Here is a 26,517-nt window from a genome sequence, read left to right as displayed (position 1 = left end):
CGGGACACAAACTTTACCATGTTGGGTTGCAGTTCTTTGAACTGTACCTCCCCAGAGATTTGCTGAAGCTCTAATGCTCTGTGTATGTGAACAGCACCTTATCTGGGAATAGAATATTTGTGGATGTAATCGAGTTAAAATGAGGTCCTGATGGCACAGGGCAGGGCCCTAATCCCATATGACTGCTTTTATGTCCTTAAAAGAAGGGGTGGGGGGGGGGGGTGCACAAAGGGAAGATGGCTATGTGAAAACAGGGGAAGAATGGGAAGTGACGTAAGAATTGCTGGAAGTCACCAGAAGCTGGAATTGGTGAGAAACAACCTTTCCCATGAGCCTCAGAGAATCTGGCCCCACAGACACCGTAATTTCAGACTCCTGGCCTCCAGAAATGTGATAAAATAAATTACATTTTTTCTTTTTTTAAAACCGCCTAGTTTGAAGTACTCTGTTACAGTAGCTCTAAGAAAACTAATGTGAGGGTGTTCTTGACATGGAGCCAGGCCCTATGGTCGGTCCCCCTCCCTATATGTCCTCTGTTTGCCTTTTGTCTGTGGAAACACTTAGCCAAGTTTAATCACAGAAGTGAGAAAATGCAGAAACAAAGGAATAAGACTAAATAATTATAGTTTTGTCATTAAGCAGAGCCAGGGACCGTTAGTTCCTTCTTAAGGACTAATATTCTGAGCCATATTCTGTGAGCTTTCTCGTAGATACTGAAACCCCCACCGGGTGGAAGAAGGTAACTACATGACCAGACTGTAGCTATGACATAGGCGGCCGCAATTCCAAGAACTGGCCTCAAGGAAATGGGAACAAAGCACTGCGAGAACTGAAGATTAACTGTGCTTAAAACAACCAAGCTGATGCTAAAGAATGGATTTCAAGATGATGGTCAGAGCTGACTGTGCTGTTTCTTCATGTAGCCCCTTCCCTCTGTCTATAAAAGCTTTTGCCCACTGATTGTCGGTGGCAGGGAGTCAGCCTTTGGACAGGCATCTGTCCTCCCCCTACCCCTCTGGTTGTGGGGCTCCAAAATAAAGCAAGTTTTACTTTCCACTATCCTTGCTTCTTTATTGGCTTTTGAGCATCAGGCAGCTGGATCTTTGCTTTTGGTTACACTCGGATTCACTTTTTCAACTATGTGTGAAGCACGTTTTTCTAAGCCAATCAGTGGGTCCCTCCCCGCAGGGTCCATCAGAGCCTGATGCTCAGAATACCCTCCCAGGTCTTCCCCTGGAGATTTATCATGGATATGAATAAGTTCAAGGCTCATGTGTCCCTCTGGTGTCTGCCCTTCCTTGGTGATACTTGGAGGGATTTGTTAACTAAATCCTCTAAAATTTATATTAGTAGAAACTGAGAATTGACTTTAGGTTAATAAGTACATTTTATGATTCAATAGTTATTCTAAATTGATTATGAATTTACAGTGGTCCACACCTGTTCAGCTGTAGTTCTGAAACCTAAAAAAGCTCTGAAAATGAAATATTGCTTTTTAACTTCTTTGCTGGTAAACATGGCCTGGTGGATGTGCGGGCATTCGTAGCACTTACTCACGCTACTTCCTGTGTATATCATGTCCTCACTGTGTAAATGTAAGTGTTCGTGTGACTTTGCCAGGGTCAGCATAACAAAGTAACAGGGACTGGGTGGGCCAGTCAACAGGATTTTGTTATCTCACAGTTCTGAAGGCTGGAAGTCCAAGACCAAGACGTGGACAGAGTTGTTTTCCTTCTGAGGCCTCTCTCCTGGATGTGTAGACGACCATCTTCTCACTGTGTCTTCACAGTCATTTCTCTGTGCATCTGTGCCCTGGTCTTCTTTTCTCACAAGGACACCAGTCAGCCTGGCTTGGGACCCACCCTAATATCTCATTGAAAGAGCTGACTCATTGGACAAAACCCTGATGCTGGGAAAGGTTGAAGGCAAAAGGAGAAAGGGTGGCAGAGGATGAGATGATTGGACAGCATCACCGATTTGATGGACATGAACTTGGGCAAACCCTGGGAGATGGTGAAGGACAGGGAGACCTGGAGTGCTGCAGTCCAAAGTGCTGGGGTCGCAAAGAGTTGGACATTATTTAGTGACTGAACAACAACAACAAGATAACTTCTTTTATGTTAATTGCCTCTTTAAAGACCATATCTCCAAGTATAACCACATTCTGAGGTGCTAGGGGTTAGGACTTCAGCATACAAATTTTGGGGAGACACACTGAGCCTGTGATCATGGGTGCTGCCCTAGATCCAGTGTTGGGCGCTCTGTGATACAGGACAGGTACCATTGATCTCTTTCTAAGATCTGAAGAAGCTCTAGGGTCTGGGACACCTGGCTGGTCCCAGACTCTGTGTGAGGACCTCTGTTGCAAACAGATCCTGACAGCCTGTGGGCTGTGATCTGGTGTCATCCCCAGGTGCCCCTCCAAGGGTCCAGGTGAGGTGTCCTGTTAGAAGTGACCTGGTTAGATATCTCCTGAGAGCCCCCTACAATCCTGACATCCCCTGCACCCGGGAGTTTGGCTCCACCAACAGCCCAGATGGGAGTTTTGGGGGTTTTCTTGGAATGACCCCCAAAGGCTCTGCTTGGCCACCCCACCTCTTGCCATTCCAGGTCAAGGCAGCAAAAGATCAGAGGGCCCCTTGACCTCAGTCAGCCCCATGAGTGCTAATGGACATCACCCTTCCCAACAATTGATAATGCTGAAATAGGCTTAGCATCCATCACAGCTGCCTGCCTCACCTCCCAGAGGATAGTGCCCTGTGGTCTCTTTTCTCAACCATCCTCAACTTTTTCAAGACTCCTCTGGAAGAGGAGACTGGACACAGCTTCCTGCATATAGCTGCTGTGTTTGCCTTGTTCTGTTTAGGGAAAAAATCCAACCTGAGAGAGGATTGGGGCCACCACAAGAAGCCCTCTGCTGGGTGCCTGTGTCACCCCAAACAGACTCCTCAATATGTCTGCCCCAGCTCAATGATAGATTTCCTGTCTGCATTTCTTTTTTGCAGGGAGTGCAGATGATATTTCCCAGTGCAGGATGCAGGGGACCCTACAGGAAGAGGGGGCCTCAAGCTGTATCTGTGAGGTGTTTCTACAGATCCAGCCAGGAATAACCTTTCCACAGCTTTCCCAACACAGAAACCATGGGCCGTGAAGTCCTCTTGTCCCCACTGTGCTGGCTCCTGGCACCTCAGGTCACTAGTCACACAGCAGGGCCACTGTTAATACTGGTGGACTTGCTGAGATCTAGCAAGGCTGCAGGCATTTTCGTATCACTGGAGATTATTTCCTTCTGTCTTTGGGAGAACTTCCTGGCTTTGATTCTTGCAGGTGAAGCAGGAGTGTGAGCGTGAGTGAAGCTACCGCCTGTGATAGGAGAGGAGAGAGAGGGCTGGCTCCAGTGGGCAGGGGAAGACACAGGTCCTTAATGCAATTTTATTTAAGAAGTCAGAACACCCCCCATCCATCCATTTCCTGCTGTTAGCCCACCAGATTGGCAGCTTTCCCCTCATCCCTCTAGGCTGCTTTTCTGTGTCCTGGGACCAAGAGTCTGCCAAGGGTTCATTGCTCTTGAAAGTGAATGAAGAATGTCTGGATCTCCTTCGGGTAGATGGTGACCTCGGGGCCTCCTGGTGGTGGCGAGGGCCGACTGGAGTTGCCTGGGAGCAGAGAGGGTCAGTCCAGCCTGGCCCCTGGACCACCTGCTTCCCCAGGTCCCCTCCTCCCGCATCCCCCTGGCAACACGGCTCCTGCTGCGTCTGTGGCTCCCACGGTGGTTATAACCCTCAGCTGACCCCTCTTGACAGGACTGCACTGCCGGGGGGACTCTTTCATTTCTGGCCTCCTCTGAGGGACAGCACAGTGAAGGCATGTACAGGGGGTCCTGGCCCCACTTGGCCTCATATCTCCATGGGTTGTGGCCCTGTATATGTGCATAAGAGTTTTCTCACTGAGGCCATGAGGGGGCCCTGGTCCCTCTTGGCCTCCTATTCCCATAGGGTGTGGAACTCAGTTCCTAAGAGCTGTATCAGTAAGGCCATTAGTGGGCCCTGCCCTTGATCTCAATGGACTCCACTGAGGGGTCACACCCTAGGGTTTAGGCTTCCTCCTTGGGCTGAAACATGGTCATCCATCCATCCTTCTATCCATGCCTCAATCTATCCATCAAAACATTCATCATTTAATCATCCATCCACTCCCCATCTACTCAACAGTCCATCTTCTATCTTCTTTCCTTCCTTCCATCGTTCCTTTCCTCATCCATCCACCCATCCACCCATCCATCACCCATCCATTACCCATCCATCACCCATCCATTACCCATCCATCTTCTTTTCTTCCTTCCTTTCATCCTTCCAACCACCTATCACTCAATCACCCACCTGTCCAGCATTCACTTACCTTCCACCCTTCTTTATACCCCTTTTTCCCAACTAACCAGCCTTCTATCAATCCGTCTGTCAAGACTGACAAAGTGTCTACTTATGTAGCCAGACTATGCCGTGTGCAGTAGACAAAGAGGAGCTAAATGGGTCAGAGCAAACTAAGGGAGAGGGGAGAGCAGAGGAGGCCCCGGATTCGGCCCTGGACCTGGAAGAGCCCCATGAGGAGATGCCCACATAAAGGGGACAAGGGCATTCTAGGTAGGGGTAACAGCACAGACAGAGTAGTAAAGGAGGTGGAGGTTTGCAGGAGCTAACCGTGTGTCACAGTGCAATGCACAGCAGGGCGAATGTCAGAACCCCTGAGGGTACGCTTGCAAGATGCTGCTGCTGCTGCTAAGTCGCTTCAGCCATGTCCGACTCTGCGACCCCATACACGGCAGCCCACCAGGCTCCTCTCCTCCGTCCCTGGGCTTCTCCAGGCAAGAACACTGGAGTGGGTTGCCATTTCCTTCTCCAATGCATGAAAGTGAAAAGTGAAAGTGAAGTCACTGAGTCCTGTCCAACTCTCAGCGACCCCATGGACTGCAGCCCACCAGGCTCCTCCATACATGGGATTTTCCAAGCAAGACTACTGGAGTGGGGTGCCATTGCCTTCTCCGGCTTGCAAGATGAGGCTCACCTAAAAAAAAAGATGAGGTTCACCCAAGGCAGGGAGACGGTGTGTGGCCTCGGACTCATGCACACACAACCTACATACATAGTCTGTGTGATGACTCTCCTGAAGACTTCGTGAATCTTCTGTGGTAGATGCAGGAAGACCTAGACTTGGGGCAGGAGGGCACCACTTCAAGGTCACACAGGCCTTAGGGGCAGAGTTGGGGTCTGGCTGGGGGTCAGGCTGGGGACCCGGGGCGTGGTTAGGACCAGGGCGTCCGAACCTCTGTGGCGGTGAGTGTCCCTCGTGCTCCAGGTCCAGCGGCTCATCATCCTCATGTCCCACGTCCCTGTTAGTGAGCGCTCCTCCGTGGACACCACAGCACAGACTTCAGGACAGAGCACAGGGAGGGGTGAGCACCCGGACCCCAGATCTGAGCAGAGAACCCGACGAAGAAGGGCAGCCACACCGGGGCCCGGGCCCAGCATCCCCCACATTCATTGTAGTGGAAGTCCCGATGGGAGGAGGGGCAGTCCCATTTTACAGATGAGGAACTGAGGCTGAAAGGAGCTGCTCTGAAGTGCTGAGCTGGATCAGCACTTCCAGCAGGTGGCAGGCAGGTGTGGCTGCCCCAGCAAACACCCAGTCACCAGGGTTTGTCTCCTGAGGGTGCCTCCTCCTGGGGGCCTGACTCAGTGATGTCACAGTACATGGGAGGGGCAGGTTGCCCTCAGGTTCACTGTCACAGGCCGAGACAGCACGGGGTCCTGGTCCACCTCATACAGGTGCTGGAGCTGAAGCAGGACACGGCAGAGGTCTGCCTTGGGCTCGTGCTTTTGGTCTTGGGGACAGAAGAAGGTGGCATGAGGACACAGCCTTGGCCTGGCACTTTACACTCTCACCTCCCTTTCACATCTTCACCCTCCCTCGGAGGCAGCTAACACAGCCCCACTTCTCAGATGACCAAATAAGGCTCAGAGAGGGGCAGGCACTTGCCCAGGCACGCAGCTGGTGTGCATAAAGAAGGAAGGGGCAGGATTCCACCTGAGGTGCACCAAAGTGACTGCCTCCCACCACCCACACTGAAGCCGGCGCTGATTCTTATTCACTGATGGGGTCTTCACTGGGCTCGTCCTTCCACCTTCCAGTTCTCTGGAAGATTCTCTCTGGCTTGGCCACTGTGAAGGGTGGTATGGCCTCATAACCCTGAAGATGAGGTGCCATCTTCAGGGTTGATGTGTCAGGTCATTGCCACCAAGACCTAGGAAATGTGTTGTAATACAGCTTCCACCTGCTGGGTCCTCAGTGACCAAATGAGAAGACCCATGCTGCCAACCCCATAGAGCACAGGGACGAAATGACCTGTGCTGTGTGAGGACTGAGAGCATGTGGGCTCCTTGTTACTGCAGTCCAAGAGGTCTGTAATGTCTCTTGTCTCCATTCAAATGCTGAGATTAGGAACTGGAGCTCTAGAATCAGGGAAGGACTTCTCAGAGCGGAACATGAAGTTGACCAGGATAATGGTGATGAAGATGGTGATGTTGGTGATGATGGCGGTGACGGTGATGATGGTGATGGTCCTGATGGTGTGATGGTAGTGATGATGACCGTGATGATGATAATGATGGTGGTGATTGTGGTGATGGTGGTGATTGTGGTGATGGTGATGATGATGATGGTCCTGATGGTGTGATGGTGGTGGTGGTGATGATGGTGATGGTAATAATGTTGGTGATGGCAGTGACGGTGGTGATGGTGGTCATGGTGATTGTAGTGATGGTGGTGATAGTAATGATGGTGGTAATGATGGTGATGATGGTGTGGTGATGATGGTGATGGTGGTGATGGTGATGGTGATGGTGATGATAGTGATGGTGGTGATGGTGATGGTGATGGTGATGGTGGTGGTGGTGATGATGATGATGGTGATGGTGGTGGTGATGATGGTGTGGTGATAACGATGGTGATTGTGGTGACGGTGATGATTTTGATGGTGATGATGGTGGTGATGATGATGCTGATGGTGGTGATGATGGTGATGGTGATGATGATGGTGATGGTGATGATGGTGGTGATGGTGATGATGGTGGTGATGATGGTGATGGTGGTGGTGATGGTGGTGATGGTGATGGTGGCAATGGTGGTGATGATGGTGATAATGGTGATGGTGATGATGGTGGTGATGGTGATGATGGTGGTGATGGTGATGATGGTGGTGATGGTGATGATGGTGTGGTGATTGTGGTGATGGTACTGATGGTGATGGTGACACTGATGGTGATGATAATGGTGATGGTGATTGTGGTGATGATGGTGATGGTGGTGATGGCAATTGTGCTGATTGTGGTGATGGTGGTGATGGCAATTGTGATGGTGATGATGGCAGTGATGGCAATTGTGGTGATGGTGATTGTGGTGATGGTGTCACTGATGGTGATGATGGTGGTGATGGCGATTGTGGTGATGGTGATGATGGTGTGCTGGTGATGGTGATGATGGTGTGCTGGTGATGGCGATGGTGACACTGATGGTGATGATGGTGATGATGGTGTGGTGATGATGGTGATGGTGACGCTGATGGTGATGATGGTGGTGATGGTGATGATGGTGATGGTGATGCTGATGGTGATGGTGGCGGTGATGGCGAATGTGGTGATGGTGATGATGGTGATGATGGTATGGTGGTTATGACTGTGATGGTGATGACAATAATGGTGAAGATAATGATAATGATGGCAATGATCATGCTGGTGGAGATTCCTTGAGGATTCAAGCATGATGAGAGGCAGCAGGCCTCACGCCATCCCCTGTGGCTCCCTTGATTCAGTCTCTACCGATGTCTCTCTAGGAGGATGGACTTGCCCAGCCCAGCCCCCTTGGCCTCCTCTTTGGCACAAGCTGTCCCTGGAAGACGCGTTCTCAGTGCACTTAGCCTGACACACGTAACAGTAGGGGAGGCTCTGTCACCACAGGTGAGGCTCCCCCATCTCACCTTTTGCGGCAAGTGGAGATGCTGTGGGTCAGTGTTAGAATTCTCATGTCTACAGAGTTGAGCCACAGTTGGCAACACTCCTCTATCAGGTACAAAGATGACCTTTGGCCTCTGCCTTTTTCCACCTTCTCATTTCACAGACACTTGGAGTGTGCCAGCCCTTGGTGGGTCTCTTGGAGCAGGGGAGTGGCTGAGGCACAGTCAGTCCATCTTTTGAGAAGCGTGGAGTTAAGGGAGCAGATAAGGTGCAGCAACCCCAATATGAATAATGGGTTCCTGGCAGTTGTTTCCTCCTCCAGGAAGCCCTCCCTGATCCCTTGCTGGGGGCTTCCCTCTGTACACAGTCGCAGCATCTGATGTCATCCAGACGCACCTTGTTCCTGCTTGCTGAGTGACCTGCCTCCCTGAGGGCCTCAGATTCTTCTTTGGGCAGATAAGGGAACCAGGTGAACTCACAGAGCCTGGACGACTCTGAGGAGAGTCCTTTGTACGGTGAAGGGCTGGGGACTGGCTGACATGTGGAGACAGGAGTGAGTCTGGACACCTGAACACCTGCCTCACCTTTCTGGAGAGTCCGCAGGTGCTCTGTGTGGTTCGAGCTGTATTTCCAGCCGGGGATGCTGAGGATCTGCAGGTGGACGCTTGAGGGGAGTGTCACAGCCTCTTGCTTCCAAGAACCATTCCAACTGCCTCTGTGGGCAGTTTCTGCAAGGCAGATGGACAACAAGAAGAGGCTTTGGGCCAAACTCTCCTCTCAGCATTCTTAGCTCTCCATACTAAGGCCCCCATTTAATCTGACCTCTTTCCCTCAACCACACCGCAGGCAGCTGGAAGCACCTGCTGGTGCAAATCCCTTTCAAAACTGCAGACGGGGAGACTGAGACCAGAGAGAAGATGCCATTTCTTCCAGAAAATGCAGCGAGTTTACACAGAGACCTGCTCTGTGAACAATTCTGGGAAGCCAGCTCCCGTGCTGTCATCTATCACTGCCTCTGCCCAGAGGGACTGAGCCCTTCTCTTCCAGGAGATCCTCTGTTCATCTCTGGGTTCCATCTGGAGCTGCCATCCCCTTTCAGTTCCCAGGCCACAGGGATTCGTCAGGCTCGGGTCACATGATTCGATTGGGGCCAATCAGAACCTTTCTCTGAGATCTCTGCTCTTGAAAGAGGAGTTTCATTTCCTCATACTAGCTGTATGACCTTGAGCAAGTCACTGAAACTTCTTTAACCTCAGGATGCCCATGTTTACAAGGAGGGGCTTAGACCTGATGTCCCTGGTCAGTTTCTGCCCCATAGTAGCCCAGATCCCTGCAGGCACCAGCTCAGCTCCAGCGATAGACAGGTCACCTCACCCTGGGCAGTGATGACAGGTGCACTGAAAGGACCCCCCACCTCACCGTTCATCTCTCTGAGCATCACGACGGGCTGGTGCTGCAGCGCCAGCCTGCTCCTCTGGCTCAGGCCACTGGTGAGTGTCTTGGGTCCCAGCAGGAGCCAGAACACTGGGTGGACAACTGAGGAGTCGTTCAGTGTGAGGTCATTGTCCAGGGCCCACTTGTCATTGTTCCACAGCCGCCGGTGGAGCATGACCTACAGGGGGCAACTGTCTGACTGGGCCTGCCTGGGCCCTGGGGTCCCCGAGTGTGACCAGAGGGGCCTCCTCCTACCTCCACCTGCCCGTTCCCTTGGCTGGAGATGCCATGCGCTTGCTCGGACAGCAGCACCAGTCTGCTTGGTAAGTCCTCGATGAAAGCCGATTGGACCATGGGGTAGTAATTCTGTGGACAGAAACATTGGCAGGCTGGTGGTGGGAGCAGAGGGCCAGGTCAGCCAGCAGGTCTGGGGTCTCCCTCTGGCCCCAGGTGGCCTCCTCATATGCAGAGCAGCAGCTCAGGGTGGCACAGTAGTGATGGGGGGGAGGGGGGCTCTGACTTTTGAGATGGACACACTGGGTTTCAAATCCAGCTCCACTGCCCTTATGCCCTGGGGGACCCAACCTGGCCAAGCCTCGGTTTCCCCATCTATAAAATGTGCCCAAAAGGTCCCCCTGGTGCAGGGAGACAATGAGGCATCTGTTCCAGTCCAGCCAGGGATGGCCCCCAGCCAGGGGTTCCAAATAGAAAGGGGCTGGTGTCTGGGCAGGAAAGTGCTCACACAACCTTTTTTTCCTATTTGTTTGTTCTACTGCAGCAAGATGTCCTGGGCTGATTTCCCCAGACTCTCTGGAGCCCAGGCCACAGTGGGTGAGGAACAGCTGCAGAGTTGAAGGGACAGAGGTTCAAGGAAGACAGAGCAGGGAGGAACCACACCCATTCTCAGGGCCCCAGTGGAAGGAGAGACAACTAACAGGGACGGAGGCTCAGGGGGTGGTCAGCACGGCACTGCTCCCTGGATCATCCCAGCGCTCAGCACACTTCACTTCCCAGGAGAGCACTGAGGCCCAGGGACACCCAGGGACTCAGCCGAGGTCACGCTTTTGGAGGGCGAGGCCCTGGGAGCTGACTGATTTTGGAGTTCAGCCCCTGCTCAGCCCTCCCTGGCAGCCAGGCTTTGGCTCAGCTCAGAGCAGCAGAGAAGGGTCACACCCCATTCAGGCCTAGCCAGATACCACGTGCTTAATCCTCAAGCAACCCCCAGTGGGTCACCCACTGACTGAGTAGGACCCGCGGTGGACATAGGAAACCTCAGGGACACACCTCACACACGGCGGCCCCAGACTCTGAGACCAGGTCTGAACATGCCTGGGGCGCAGCCCCTAGGGGCAGACACAGGGCAGCGGGGTTCTGGGAGATGCTCTAGACCTAAGGGGGCTCTCCTGCCTTCTGGAAAATGCCCACCAGGACTGGATCTGTGGCTGCCACACCCCAGGACAGCTCAGGGTGTACCTGAGCGATGGTGTTCCACACGTTCTGCCGGTAGGGCCTGCGCTGCATCTGGAAGCTGTTGTTGTCCGAGTGGAGGACCCGCCCCATGTTCAGATCAGTGCTTGTCCTCAGGATGGCCTCGCGGTTCAGCTCTAAGGGGCCCGCCCGGTACTCCTGCTCTATGCGATGGCAGAGCAGCTCCCCGTCAGAGTCCTGGGAACTGCGGGCCAGCTGGGAGAAGATGGCGAATGTGGGCTCACTGTCGTTCACCTCCCTGGAGGAGAAGCAGGAGAGGTGGGTCAAAACTTGGGAGGCTTCTGGACTCCCCGCCCTTCTTTCTTCCTTCCTCTCCTTCCATTTCCCTCCCTCCATCCTTCCTGCCGCCAGGGGTACAGGGAGCTTGCTTAGGCAATAGAACAGGAGCAACCCAGTTCTCTGAAGGTTCTGATGACCCAGTCATACCTGGGCGGCTCTATCTGTCCTGCTTATGAAAATACAAGACCTGCTCTCATCTCTGTCACCATGGGCTCCTGTCCTGCCTCTGGATTTAGGTACCACCAAGGTGACACAGCTCAGGCAAGCAGAGCAGGACTGCAGAGACTGGAGCAGCTCATGGCTTCATCGAACTTCCATGGAGGAAGAACCGTGTGCCAAGCCCAGGTCCAGGAGCTGGGTGTCTGAAGCATGACGGGCCCTCATTTCCTCAATCCCCTGCCTGTGAGCACCTCCATGAGCTGAGCACAAGCAGGGGGCCGCCCTCACCTGTAGAAGTACTGCCGGATCTCAGTCAGCAGCAGCCCCTCCCCGATCTCCATCCTCACAGCTTCCCACGCTGGCTCTGCTGCACCGCTGGGTGTAAACACATAATTGTCTGAAATGGGGCCATGATTGACATCACTCTTCACATGATACTCCATGAAACTCTGGGTCACCCGTACTGTTCGGTTACTCCGCCTGCACAGAAAGGAAAGAGAAAAGAGTGTCATGTCATGGCCATCTCATCCTCATTCTGGGACCCAGGCTGATAGAGCCTCTGGAGATGCCAGCCTGGGCCAAGGGGGGAACACAAACAACCTCCTAAGTGCAGTAGTGACATTTGTGAGCTCACTCAGTGAAGCTCATGCACTTGGTTTGGAGAAGAGCGGTATGGACCCACCAGAGCTCACATGACATCAGATCCTGTCCCTTTCCTGGTTGTTGCTGTTGTTCAGTTGCTAAGTCATGTCTGAATCTTCTGACCCCATGCACTAAAGCACACAAGGTTTCCCTGCCCTTCACTATCTCCTGGAGTTTGCTCAAATTCATGTCCATTGAGTTGGTGACGCTATCTAACCGTCTCACCCTCTGCTGTCCCCTTCTCCTTTTGCCTTCCATCTTTCCCAGCATCAAGATCTTTTCCAATTAATGGGCTCTTCCCATCACATGATCAAAGTATTTGAGCTTCAGCTTAAGCATCAGTCTTTCCAATGGATATCAGGGGTTAATTCCCTTTTAGATTGACTAGTTTGATCTCCTTGCAGTCCAATGAACTCTCAAGAGTCTTTTGCAGTACCACACTTCAAAAACATCAATTTTTCAGCACTCAGTTTTCTTTATGGTCCAACTCTCAAACCCTCACAAGACTACTGCAAAGACCAAAGCTTTAAGTATACGGATATTTGTTGGTAAAATGATATCTCTATTTTTTAATATACTGTGCAGATTTCACATAGCTTTTTTGCCATGGAACAAGGGTCTTTAATTTCCTGTTACATCATGACCTGCTGCAGTAATTTTTGAAGCCCAAGAAAATAAAATCTGTCACTCTCTCCATTTTTCCTGTTTTTATTTGCCAAGACATGATGGGATCCGATGCCATAATCTTAGTGTTTTGAATGTTGAGTTTTAGGCCAACTTTTTCACTCTCCTCTTTCACCTTCATCAAAAGGCTCTTAGGTTCCTCCTTCACTTTCTGCCTTTATAGTAGTATCATCTGCATATCTGAGATTGTTGATATTTCTCCTGGCAATCTAGATTCCCCCTTGTGGTTCATTCAGCCTGGCATTTCACGGGATGCACTGTGCATATAAGTTAAATAGTCAAAGTGACACTATATAGCCATGAGGAACTCCTTCCCCAATTTTGAACCAGTTGGTTATTCCACGTCCAGTTCTAACTGTTGCTTCTTGAGTTGTATACAGTTTTCTCATGAGATAGGTAAGGTGGTCTGCTGTTCCTATTTCTTTAAGAGTTCTCCACAGTTTCTTCTGATGCAAATCCAAGGCTTTAGTATAATTAATGAAGCAGAAATAGATGTTTTTCTGGAATTCCCTTGCTTTTTCCCTGATCCGACATACGTTGGCAATTTGACCTCTGGTTCTGGGAAGTTCTCAGTTCACATACCACTGAAGCCTAGCTTAAAGGATTTTGGATACATCCTTACCAGCATGTGAAATGAGAGCAACTGTACAGTAGTTGGAACATTCTCTGGCATTGCCCCTCTTTGGGGCTGGAATGAAAGCTGACCTTTTAAGGTCCTACGGCCTCTGCTGAGTTTTTCAAATTTGCTAACATACTGAGTGCAGCACTATAACAACATCATCTTTTAGGATTTTAAATTGATCAGCTGGAATTCCATCACCTTCACAAGGTTTGTTCATAGTAATTCTTCCTAAGTTGAAAGAACTCTTACAACTCCACAGTAAAGAATGGCCCATTTTTGAGATGGGCAAAGGATCTAAAAAGACATTGCACCAGAGAAGATGCACAAATGGGCAAGAGGCCCATGAGTGGATGCTTAACATCTACAGCCCGTAGGGCTGGAAATCAAAGCCACAATGAAATAGCACATCACATACACTAGGGTAGCTATATGGAATGGGCAGCTAATACAAATGTAGGGGGGATATGGGGAAATCAGACCCTCCTAATTTTGGATAAGATTGAAAAATGGTGCAGCTGGGTGGGACACAGTCCAACAATTTCTCAAAGTGGTAAACATACAGTTTCCTGTGACCAAACAATTTCACTCCTAGGAATGACCCAAGAGAAAGGAAAGCTTTCGTCAACACAAAATCTTAAACATGCACATTCACAGTGGACTTATTTTCAAAAGCCCCAGAATGAAAACCACCCACATGTCCATGAGGTGAGGACTGGATAAATGAACCCAGGGATATCTGTCAATGGAATATAAATCAGCCCCACAGAGGAGCTCGGTCTCACTCACACTGCAATGTGAGTGAAACTTGGAAATATGATGCTGCGTGGAAGAGTACATCATGCAAAACGTCAGGCTGGATGAACGACAAGCTGGAATCAAGACTGCCATCAGAACAACAATCTGAGATGTGCAGATGAAAGGGAAAGTGAAAATCCCTAGTTGTGTCCAACTCTTTGCAACCCCGTGTACTTTACAGTCCATGGAATTCTCCAGGCCAGAATCCTGGAGTGAGTAGTTTTTCCCTTCTCCAGGGGATCTTCAAAACCAGATATTACACCCAGGTCTCCTGCATTTCAGGTGGATTCTTTACCTGCTGAGCCACAAGGGAAGCCCAAGAATACAGGAGTGGGTAGCCTATTCCTTCGCCAGGGTATCTTCTCGACCTAGGAATTGAACTTGAGTCTCCTGCATTGCAATATGCAGCTGATACCACTCTAATGGTAGAGAATGAAGAGGAACTAAAGATCCTTTTGATAAGGGTGAAGGACGAGAGTGAAAAAGATGGCTTAAATCTGAACATTCAAAAACTAAGGTTATGGCATCTGGTCTCATCACGTCATGGCAAATAGAAGAGAGAAAAATGGAAACAGTGACAGACTTAATTTCTACCTCCAAAATCACTGCAGATGGTGACTGCAGCCAAGAAATTTAAATACACTTGTTCCTTGGAAGGAAAGCTATGACAAACCTAGACAGCATACTAAAAAAGCAGAGATAGCACTTTGCCGACAAAGGTCTGTATAGTCAAAGCTATGGTTTTCCCAATAGTCATGCAAAGATGGGAGAAGTGGACCATAAAGGCATAGATTTGATGCTTTCAAATTGTGGTGCTTGGGAAGACTCTTGAGAGTCCCTTGGACTGCAAGGAGATCAAACCGCAAATCAACCCTGAACATGCATTGGAAGGACTGATGCTAAAGTTGAAGCTTCAATACGTTGGCCAGCTGATGAGAAGGGCAGACTCATTGGAAGAGACTCTGATGCTGAGAAAGATTGACGGTAGGAGGAGAAGGGGGTGACAGAGGATGAGATGGTTGGATGGCATCACTGACTCAATGGACATGAATATGAGTGAACTCCTGGAGGGAGTTGAGGAGAGAGGAGCCTGGGGCACTGCAATTGATAGGGTCACAAAGTGGGACATGCGGTAGCAACAGAACAACAACAACCGTGTGAAGGATACCAGGCTCCAAAGGGCCCCATAGGGTGTGATTCCATTGAATGAAATCTCTAAGCTAAGCAAGTCCAGAAGATTCTACTAGCTGGGTAGCCCTGTGTGTGTGCTTAGTTGCTCAGTGGTGTCTGACTCTTTGCAACCCCATGGACTCTAGCCTGTCAGGCTCCTTTGTCCATGGGATTTTCCAGGCAAGATTACTGGGGTGAGTTGCCATGTCCTTCTTCAGGGGATCTTCCCAATCCAGGGGTTGAACCCAGGTCTCTTGCATTGCAGCTGGATTCTTTACCACCTGAGCCAGCAGGGAAGAAGGAGGTGAAAAGACGACATGTGAGGATTCTCCTGGGGGTGATGTAAATGTCCTAACCTGTGTGGAGATGCCTGTACCACGCTGTGATCACAGGGAACAGCACAGATGTGTACAGTGTAAAGTGATGACCCGGACGGTATGCGAATTTCAGCAACACCCTTGATGTATATAAAAGAACAAAGGCCCTCCTCCCGCAAAACTGCCCTGGGGTGGTCTGTGCACATGCTGGCTCCCTGCCTTGGCTTTGCACATGTGGGTCCTTCCCAGGAACCACTGCCCCCTCCTCTGACCCACAGACTCCCTCCTGCCCTTCGGCCTCACATCTGGCTCCAGGGGCCTCATCCCTGCCATGCCCACTCTGCACCACCCTTTCTCAGTCCCCGCAGCCTCCCCTCTTTGACTCTGCAGCGGGCACTGGTGGTTCCCCTAGTGGGATGTGGAGCGGCCCCATAAGGAACACGCTGTCCTCCCCAGAGACAAAAGCACCTGAAGACAAACAGGGTAAAGAAGGTGGCCAGCAGGACACGTGCCCTCCCCCTGGGGAGCGCCGTGTGGGGTCCTGGCTTAGGGACGGGGTTCCTGAGGGAGGGAAGAATGGGGTGGCGAGGTGGACCTGGCTGTTCAGGGGTGTTGCCGAAGGGGCATGGGGCCTGAGAGATGACAGAGCTTAAGCTGGCCTGCAGACTCCACCTTTCAAAGCATGACCCCTCGGAGGAGGGGGGGCAGTCACTCACAGCCTGCTGGGGTGACAGCCCATTTCTTCTGCTCCACCACACTCTCTGTAGTCAGCCCTGACTATGTGCCTCATGCCCTCTCAAGAAGGACCTGTGGGCTGACTGGAGGAGGGAGCCCCAAGTCCAGGTCTGTGCTTGCAGACTGCTGACAGATGACAGGGCTGAGCTGCAGGTGACACTCACCTCAGACCAATGTGCCCTGTCCTCCTCCCTTTCTCTGGCTGCCTCTTCCTTCTCTTTCCTTACCTCACTTTCTGCCCGGTGCCCGGCCCCCCACCCCAGGTTCCTTGCCCCTCTCCCTGGCAAACTGCTCCTGTTAGGAGATCACATCAAGAAACAGAAGTAGGTGCATTGGACAAAGAGCTGAAGAGGTATCGAAACTGCCTATGGTGTGACCTCACCATGGACAGTGCTGACTTCAAACTCTGGGGGCCTTTCCTGGGGCTCAGCTGCCCTCTCTGCTCCCAACGAATAGCTGGTGGTGAGTGAATAGTCCAGTGGATGGGTGGACGGACAGATGGATGGATGGATGATGCATGGCTGGATGGATGGTTGGGTGGATGGAGGGTGGATGGATGATATATGGAAACCAGGAAGGTTAGATGCGTAGATAAGTGGTTGTGTGAATGCATAGTGGATGGGACCATGGGTGAATAGATGGATTTCATGTGGCTCTCAGTTTTAAAAAACTTGATCTCATGATTAGTATATTTTCCCAGGGTGTGTTAGTAAATACCCCATTTTCTGAGGATTAAAATCTTTGGAATAAACAAGTTCAAGAAAGGCTGTATAGACCTGATTTAGATTCCCACAACTAGACATGAACCTGTTTGTACTGCAGGGAGCCCCCCCACCATCACACCCTCGCCCTGCAGCTGAGGAAATGGAGACCCCTGTGGGGCATCACCTGCCCAGGTCCAGGGTCCTCCTGGCCTCAGAGGCAGCAATGACTGCACCTCACCTCTCCCAGATGCTGTGCATTAGGTTGGTATCTGTGCCCAAGAACACGGTGTAGCAGTCATTCTCCACAGGTACCAGGTGGCAGCCCACTTGTCCACCACGCCTCCTGAGTCTGTGTCCAAAATGCTGGGTGCTGGCCACAAAGGGTGCAGTCTCCCCAGTGGCCTCCTGGGAACTCCTGCTGGGCCGGATGCTGTAGTGCTGGTAACTGAGTCCTGGGATCGTGGTCAGCACGTGCAAGTCATAGGCAGAGGGCATCTCCTTTGAACTCTGGACCTGAAAGGCCTGAGGGACAAGATGAATGATGGATGTCAGGGACGGAAGGTGCCTCAGTCTCCTTGGAAATCCTGGGCTTACACACCTGGCGGACGGAGTGCTTGCTCTGCACAGAGACAGTTGTGTCACTCAACACGGGGCTGAGCTGGCTCCCCTCCTGCACTCTCCCTGCTCAAAAGGGTTCAACCTCTTCTCCCTCCTTCGTCTTTCTCCATCGGGGCTGCAAACCACCTGTCCTCTTCGCACATTCCCTCCTGTTCCTGCCTCTGAGCCACTGTTCATGCTGTTCCCTTCACCTCTTTGAAGGGGGCTCCCTTGTCTCTTAATCCTCCAATTTTCCCAAGGAGGGAGGTTTCCAGATTATCCTGCAGGACTTTCTCCATCTCCATGTCATCTGATTCAAGGAAGGGAGTTGAATGAGGACACTGGGTCCATGCAGGAGGTCCTTCACTTTCTAGGGAACACGTGTCATTTCTGAGTCCCGTGCAGAGGGTTTGGGGGAATCTATGAAGAATCTCACGTTCACTTCACAGTCTCCAGCACGGCCTTTCTCTGAGCTAAAGAAGACACCTGTTGCCACCTCACACCCCGAACCTGTCCTGAAGGATTTCCTCCACAGTTGTCACCTGTCACTCCTGCACGTTCTTATTTTCTTCTTTCCTGCATCCCCCACTGGACTAGAAGCCCCATGAGAGCAGGGATCATTGTCTACGTGATTATTAAAGTTTCCCCGGTGCCTGGAGTAATGCCTGGCACATATTAGGTGTTCAGTAGTATTTAAGAGCATTTAGAGCGTTTAGTGGGCGGTGCCTTTGGGTGGGGAGGGGGATGTTATGTGTTGGGTCTACTCAACCCAACACCCTCGTGTCTCCCAACCCTGGCATAGAGGAATCTTGCTCCTCTGTCTCAGCTAAGGATCGCTGCCCTGCCTGCCAGGTCATCACCTCACACCTTAACTGTCCATTTCTGTGTCTGTTTCTTGAATCCCAGGATGGTTCCAGAGTCCGGGGATGAGCATTCATCTGGGGCCGGGCCCGGAATGATGGACTGATGGCATTGCCTCTCTCACCTCTTCAAGAAATGGCTGGCTTGGTAACAGTAGGGTCACCTCTAGAACCAAGTCTAGCTCAGGTCTGGGAAGGAGATGAGGAGGGACCACACAGGATGTGGGTGTCATAGCTGGGGCCTGCCCCTATGACAGCACCTCCATAAAGATGTACAATGAAGACTATTGCTGGCTTCCCCATGAGAAGTAGAAATGTACACAGGAACATATATATATATATATATATATATTCCCAATGGGAGGCTGGACATGGGTGGATGCCTCCCATGGAGCTGAAGATACCATGAGACTTTCCAGGGCAGGAAGAGTAGAGCAGACTTCTGGTCAACTCAGATGCCCAAAGCCCAGGGTCAGTCCTTGGGTGGGTCCACTGACCCTGATGGTGACTCAGCCATCGGACACTCCTCACAGTGAGGATAGCGTGTCACCTCTTCCCTTTAGATGCCCACATCTGGGGGCCCTGCACAGAGCAGGGGCAGCAACAGGGCATGTACCATAGACGGGATGTCCCCCTTACCTGTGCAGGCACAGCGCGGCCTGACTCGTCTGTGATGCTGACATTAGGGAAGCCCACAGTCAGAGTGATGATGGTGGTGACCGTCCAGGCCAGTGGGTTGTAGACCACCGCAAAGTGACCTCCAGGCTCTGGGCCTGCACACAGAGAACAGGCTCTAGTGAAGCCACCTGACCCACCCCTCACCCCTGGTGCCCCTCAGAACAAGAGAAACTGAAGCAGGTGGGACCAGCTCTGCAGAGTCCAAGGGGAAGGACAAGCAGAAACATGGGCTCTGACGTCCAAGCCCCTCCTCATCTTTTCAAGCTGGGTCCTGGTTCCCAGGATGGGTGAGAGAGTGTCCACCCAGAGATGAGGGTCCATGAGCTCCTCACTCATCTCTTCCTGTCAGCCCACTTTACTGGTGCAGACACTGAGGTGCAGAGAGAAGGGTCAGCTGTCCAAGATGACCCATGTTCTAAGGCCTGGTTCCAAAGCTTGAGAGCTCGGAAATGTACAGCAAGTTCTCTGGAGCTTGAAGGGTCAAGGTCAATCACCAAGGTCAGCACTGGAGGTCTCTTTGGTATGAACCTGGATTCTCTTTCTGCTCCGTCCTCCACCAGATGTGCCCCAGGATGAGAGCATGTCCAGTGACTCCCAGATCCCTGAACACCGCACACACGGTCCAGTCCCCGGCCTCTGCCCAGGCAGCTCCCATGGCTGGATGCCTTTCTGGGGTCTCCACCTACACCTTGCTTGGGGAGTCAGTCACTCGTCTGAGCTCATGGGAATAGCCAGCCCCACTAGGAACCGGAAGAACCCAGTTCTAAGTCCGTTACTGAGAAAGTCTTCCCCTCCCAACACCAGTCTGCATGGGCAGAGTTCCTGGATGCTGCACCCCTGGTCCCCAGGGCCCTTCCAGACTCTGAAAGTAGGATGGGACTGCACACAGACACAGAGCAGAGAGCAGAGCTGGGCAGTGCAACCCGGCAGACGCCTGCCATGGCCCACTGTACCCCCAGGGGCCTCGCATACCTGAGTGGGCTGGAGACCTGTCCTGGATGATGGAGGCCATCAGCTTGTCCACCCCTTGCATCCCAGTGCTCAGGTGCTCCACAAACATGTCACCAACCTTGACGGCGTGAGTCCCGGTGATGGCGTCATGGTGCTGGACCTGGACCCCACAGGAACAGGACAAGAGTGGGGTCAGGCCGGCCTCTGCTCAGCACCTGCTGTCCTGACACCCACTGGGCCCTGACTCCCCTTCCCTCTCAGCAGCAGCTGCTGGAGAATTGGGGGTTCCTCCCACTTTACAGAAGAGGAAACTGAAGTCAGAGAGGTCGATGCACTTGCCCAAGTGTTTTTGACCTTGGGAAAACACATAACTGTGTCCCTGACTCTGGACAGAAAACTTCCAAAAAGGACCACCCCCAGCTTCCCTCCATGACCCAGTCATCCCATAATGAGAGGGTAACAAGCAGGAAGGCCAGGGGTCTCCAAACGGAAGAGTGTCAAACATTTTTATCTCTCTCTTAAGGGGCAGAAGGAAACAAACTAGTGTTATATTTTTTCCCCGTCTCTATACAAATTTAAAAAGAGGTTTCTCTTAAAATTCTGTGTTTCCATGATGACACCTGGTTCCACCTGAACTTAACTTTTCTCCAACCTTGAGCTAACCAATGCATTTTTCTTATGGAAATGTTTGTCTTAAGCTATGTTCATGTACTGTGCATTTACCCTAGACTCTGTCTTCAAGTTGGTTCCCCCTAAAGACTCAGAACCCACTCGACAAACCAGTATGTTATACTCATACATTGTTCTCCTAATCTATGTTAATGAAACTGTATATGTGTATGAAAATCTGCCTTTCTTCAAGATTCATGTCAATTGTTTCATGGCCCTGGATGACTCACCTGGTGCTAATGTTATCTCAGTGAATGTTGTGGGTGAGGGGCCTGGTGCCATTCTCTGAGTTTTGAGACATTTCCTTTCTCTAATTATCAGATTTCTAGTAGCTATATAACATCCAGCTAAAGACTGGCAGGGGGATACTCTTTCTGCCCCCTTCTGATCTCTATCTCTTTTACACTTTAATAAAACTTTATTACACAAAAGCTCTGAGTGATCAAGACTCATCTCTGGCCCCAGATTGAATTCTCCTCCAGAGGCCAAGAAACCAGTGTTTTTCATGGTTCAGCAACAACCTTTCAATAAGTGCTGATAACCTGCTCCAGAAAAGCCCCATACACGGCCTATTACTTGTCTGCACCATGTAGGGTTGGATGACCTCCTCTTCACAGAAGGGAAACTTGAGTCCCCGTGAGGTGAAGCCACATGGCCACCCGCTCTGATGGATGCTAAAGTCAATCCCCTTCACACCCCCGCACAATGACTAGTCCTGCCAGTAATTCTTTTTAGTGACTATGAATGTCATGAGCAGTGTGGCCCATTTCTGAGTAGTGAAGAGACACGTTGTAGGAGATCTTCAGCCTCGGTTTTCCCATCTGTACAGTGGGGACAAGTAAGATGCAGAGTTACAAACAACTTCCTTTGTGGCAGCACAGAGCCCAACAACTTATGTGTATTATTGATTTGGATATAGGGTTCTCATTTTCCAAGGAGGAAATTAGAGCTCAGAGAGGGCAAGTCAATAGCCTGAGCTCACAGAAGTGAGCTGAGATCTGAGCCCAGCATTGGATTGCTGGACATCAATGCTGCTCCACTTTGCCCTTTTCTCTCTGCGGCAATCTGGCTGTATATCTTCCTTAACCACAAGCTTGACCCAGGCAGGCCGTGGTCCTAGCCCTGGGGCAGCTTCATCATGCATGTGTCTTGTGATCAAAGGCGACCTTTGTGCTCTCATCTATAAAGTGGACGTGTAGTGACCAGGGACTGGGAGGTGTGCTGACCTAGGGGAAGAGGAAAAGTTAAAATTTTACATAACCTCCTGCTCCTTCTGCCTCTGTAACTCAGCATGCTCCTTGCAACGTCTGGATCATATAGGTCATGTAGTCTCAGAAAGTGGGGACTCGCACTAGGAACTGGATCATATTTCACTCACTCTTGTCCTGCTCTTTGCAATCGCCCAGCCCCCTGCAAATGCACTTAACCGTCACTGTGTATAAAAACTCTGTATGCCCCGTGTTCGGGGCTCAGAGCTTGAAGTGTTAACTCCTCTGGAAAACCTAAGTTCTCCAACTCTCTGAGTGTGGCGCTTGGTTTCTCGAGTACTGGTTTCTGCAACATTTCTGGAGGCCCCAGCAAGATTGCAACCATTCCATCCCCTGAGCCACCAGACTGGGTGCTCGGCTGGGTTGGAGTGGAGGAGCCCTGAAATGGATGAGGTGTCACACCACCTGATGGTATTCTGGGTTCTCTTTCGGACCAGCGTTCTGACTCTCCAGGTGGCTGAGCCCTGTCCGGACTCATTGGAGGAATGGACCAACTCACCAGGAACGGCCACAGGATTAAGTAAGGCCCCGCAGCCAGTCCCCAGTCAGGCCCTACCCTAACGGGGAGAAGAGGAGACTGATCACCTCCTTGGAGATCCCAGGAAGCGAGCATCAGATAGGGAGACCTGGGGACTCAGGAGAAGGGAGGTATTGTGATAACCTCTTGAATTACTGTCTATGCATGATTGCTGATTGAAGGAAGTGGAAGTGAGCTACGCAGTCCTCGGACTACAGAGCCTGAGAACATCCAAAACCTGCAGTTCTGTGATGGCCTCACAAGGCTGAAAGGCAGGGCCAGCCTGTGGGGGATTTGATCCCTCCCTGTGGGGCTGGTCTGGGTTGGCAGTTTATACCGACCTGCCAAAGTTCAGAGGCATCTTAAATCTCCCTCAAGAGAGCAGCCTGGAGGATGAGACAGGAATGTGAATGAATGTGTTTCGCTTGTACTTCCGGCTCAATTGCGTGGCTTCACGGCCTTCATGGCTACGGAGTCCGTGTGGGCCCTAACTTGCAGTTCCATGGTGACCTCATGTGGCTCAAGGTGGTGTCTGCTCTGAGGGACCCAATTCCTCATTGTGAGACAAAACTGGATCAGGGGTATATACTGATCTGCCAATGCTAAGAGGCACCTAAGTTCCCCCCATGGACGCAGCCAAGCAGTCACCTGAATGGTATTCTCTTTTGATGGGCCACCCACCCTTGCTTGTCTTTGCACCAGGGAGGGATATACAGTGAGGGAGAAATTATTGGTTACTGGTTTTTCTTCTGTCGACTGACTCCTTGAGCTGACAGGTAAGAGATTAGGTTTTCCTCAAAATCCTGCCAGGTAGATTACACTTGTCAGCATAGGTGGCAGTTCCTCTAAAGCAACAGTATTAAATTGCATGATAAAGAACTTTAAGAAGGGCTTTGCAGGAGATTATGGAGTCAAGATGACCCCCAGGAAACTTAACTTACGTGAGCTCAGTTGGCTATGCTTTGATGTTGGATGGCTGCCAGAGGGCAATCCTGACCTTCCCACTGTCCAAGCAGTGAACCAGGTAGTCATTGGGACTCCAGGCTTCTCTATCCATGGGATTTTACAGGAAAGGGTACCGAAGTGGGTTGCCATTTCCTTTTCCAGAGGATCTTCCTGATCCAGGGATCGAGCCCAGGTCTCCTGCATTGCAGGCAAACGCTTTACCCTCTGAGCCACCAAGGAAGCCCCCATACATAGAACCCTGGCTTCTAATAGCACAGATCCTGCCCCCATGGGCAAGATTTTGCATGAACGGATAGGGACAGAGTAGGGTATTTGTTCCCCAACCAGAACTCAGAAAAAGAAAGAAGAAGAGAAAAAACATATATTCCAGGGAGATCCAGTGAAAGACCCACAGCTGCCCCCGCCATACATTCCCCTGACTCCAGATGCCCCGGCACAGTCAGCGCCAGACCCATTGCCAGACAGTGCACCTCCCTCCATGTCCCCCGCACCACCTCATAAGCAAGACACCAGCCCTGAGCCAGTAGGGAAGCGGCTCTGTTCAGCCAAACAACCTAACCAGCTGGCCACAGCCCGCGAGACACCACTGCAAGAAACTCAAGGTCCTCAACAAGTGGATGAGGCTCAGTCCAGCCTGGACACTCCCTCCTCTATCACCAGCCCTTCAGCCCTACTGATCTCCTCAACTGGAAACACCATAACCCAGCATACTCTGATAAACCACTGGCTATGACTGACCTCCTAGGGTCCATTTTCCACACCCGTCAGCCTACATGGGATGACTGTCACCAGCCCCTTATGTCTCTCTTCACCACTGAAGAAAGGTGACTCATCTCAACAGATGCCCAAAAATGGCTCCGAGGACAAGTATCCACAGAGGTCTCAGATGCCGAAGGATGGGCACAAGAATTGATGCCAGAGATGAGGCCTAGTTGGGATTTCAATTTCAGAGAAGGATAAGAAACCCTGGGTCACTACTGTGATACCTTTCTACATGGATTTCAAGCAGGAGCCAAAAAGCCCACTAATATGTCCAAAAGTACAACACCCGTCAAAAAAAGCAGATGAAATTCCCACCAATTTCTACGAAAAACTGTGTGAAGCAGTCTGGACATACAACCTGTTCGTCCCCAAGACAACAGAGAATCAACCGATGATTAACGCTGCCCTTGTGGCTCAATCCTGTGCAGACACCCAGCGAAAGCTCCAAAAGCTGGAAGGCTTCACTGGGATGAATCCCTCACACCTACTGGAGGTAGCAAATAAAGTCTTTGTGAACCTAGAGCATGAAGCCCAACGAGAATCAGATAAATTAATGAAACAGAAAGCAGCCCTGCTAGCAGCATCATTGAGGAGCTCAGATCAAGTGAAACAGAATGTTCCCTCATGGAAAGGGGAAACTAAGAAGAGACCAGCTCCACACCACGACCAGTGCATTGCAAAGAGACTGGCCTCTGCAGGATTGAGTGCCACAGTCACAGAGGACATCTAAAGGGCTGAAGAAGTTTGGTCAATCCAAAAAGGAAGGTACCAGCCTGAGCGGGCTCTCCAAAACCTTGTTGGCCTGGCTGGAGCAGAATCAGACTAAGGAAGACTGGGCTCGCTAATCCTGGTCACGATGAAAGTAGGAAGCCAATCAATGACTTTTATGGCGGATACTGGAGCTGAACACGCCATGGTAACCACACCTCTGGCTCCCCTCACAGGCCGAACAGCAGCTATTGCTGGGGCCACAGGGACACGGCAGCCTGCTCATTTTGCAAGGCCCATTCGTGTCAGCTAGGGGGCCATCTGGTGACTCATGAATTTCTCTACTTACCTGAACGCCCCATTCCCTGGCTGGGTAGAGACTTGCTGACAAACCTGGGGGCACAAATCACCTTTGCCCCTGGAAAGCCTACGAGCCTCACTCTGGGGAGCCAGTCAGCTCTGATGAAGGCCGTGACTATGCCCAGGGAAGATGAATGGAATCTCTGCAACTTACGGAGGGAAAAAATAAATCCCACCAGCTTGCTAATAGAATTCTCTGATGTCTGGGAAGAGAAGGAATCCCCAGGTTTGGCTACAAACCATGTCCCCACTGTAGTGGACCTGAGGCCAGGAGCCGCTCTTGTTAGAAATAATATCCAGTACCTACAGGAGGCATGCCTGGGAATTTGGGACCACATCCAGTGCCTACAAGGTGCCGAGATCCTAACGGAATGTCAGTGTCCCTGGAACACCCCGCTCTCACCAGTCAAAGAGTCTGGAGGGAATGACCACCGCCCTGTCCAGGGCCTCTGTGACATCACCAGTGCAGTGGTCACCGTCCATCCAGTGGTCCCAGATCCCTACCTTCTCCTGCGTCTCTTGCCCTCTCACACAGGCTGGTTCACCTTCTTCGATCACAAGGCTACATCCTTCTGGCTCTGGCTCTCACCACCCTGCCAGCCAGCCCTTCTTTGCCTTTGAAAGGGAAGACCCACCTACTGGGAGGAAGACACAGCTGACTTGGACCCGACTGCCGCAAGGCTTCAAAAACTCACCTACCCTGTTTGGTAAAGCCCTGGCTGAAGACCTTGCTGCCTTTTACAGAGAAACTTTCAATTGCACCCTGCTCCAGTATGTGGATGTCCTGTGGCTAGCCAGTCCCACCCAGGGGATTGCTGGAAAGGCACTAAATCCCTGTTGACTTTTCTTTCCAGCACAGGGTACAAGGTGTCATGGAAAAGGTCACATCTGTATATAGGAAGTCAAGTACCTGGGGATTGCCATCTGAAAAGGGCATCGGGCACTGGGACCGGAGAGGAAGCAGGCCATCTGCTCACTACCTCGGCAGAACACCAAGAAAGAAGTCCGTGAGTTCCTCGGGCTGGATTCTGCTGGATCTGGATACTGAGTTTCTCTGAAATTGCCAAGCCTTTGTTGAAAGCCACAACAGAGTGGTAAGGACCCCCTGGAGTGGCAACCTTAACAGGAAAAGGCCTTCAAGGAGAA

General features: G+C 51.3%; 1 protein-coding gene across 1 annotated transcript in view; it reads right to left on the bottom strand.

Annotated features, from left to right (window-relative positions):
* Positions 1-3,558: 3,558 nt before the first annotated feature.
* The window catches only part of LOC138082026 (epididymis-specific alpha-mannosidase-like), a 60,413-nt gene continuing 37,454 nt past the window's right edge, over positions 3,559-26,517 (bottom strand). The window contains 11 exon segments of the mRNA XM_068975238.1: positions 3,559-3,656; positions 5,321-5,422; positions 5,747-5,870; positions 8,580-8,696; positions 9,376-9,618; positions 9,696-9,806; positions 10,914-11,166; positions 11,655-11,846; positions 17,274-17,548; positions 19,132-19,265; positions 20,143-20,281. Of these exon segments, the coding sequence (XP_068831339.1) occupies positions 3,559-3,656; positions 5,321-5,422; positions 5,747-5,870; positions 8,580-8,696; positions 9,376-9,618; positions 9,696-9,806; positions 10,914-11,166; positions 11,655-11,846; positions 17,274-17,548; positions 19,132-19,265; positions 20,143-20,281 (1,788 nt within the window).

This window comes from Capricornis sumatraensis, chromosome 7 (assembly GCF_032405125.1).
Source record: "Capricornis sumatraensis isolate serow.1 chromosome 7, serow.2, whole genome shotgun sequence".
In the NCBI taxonomy this organism is placed as follows: Eukaryota; Metazoa; Chordata; class Mammalia; order Artiodactyla; family Bovidae; genus Capricornis; species Capricornis sumatraensis.
Note: the sequence above shows the minus strand (reverse complement) of the source record. Positions and strands in the feature narration are given on the sequence as shown.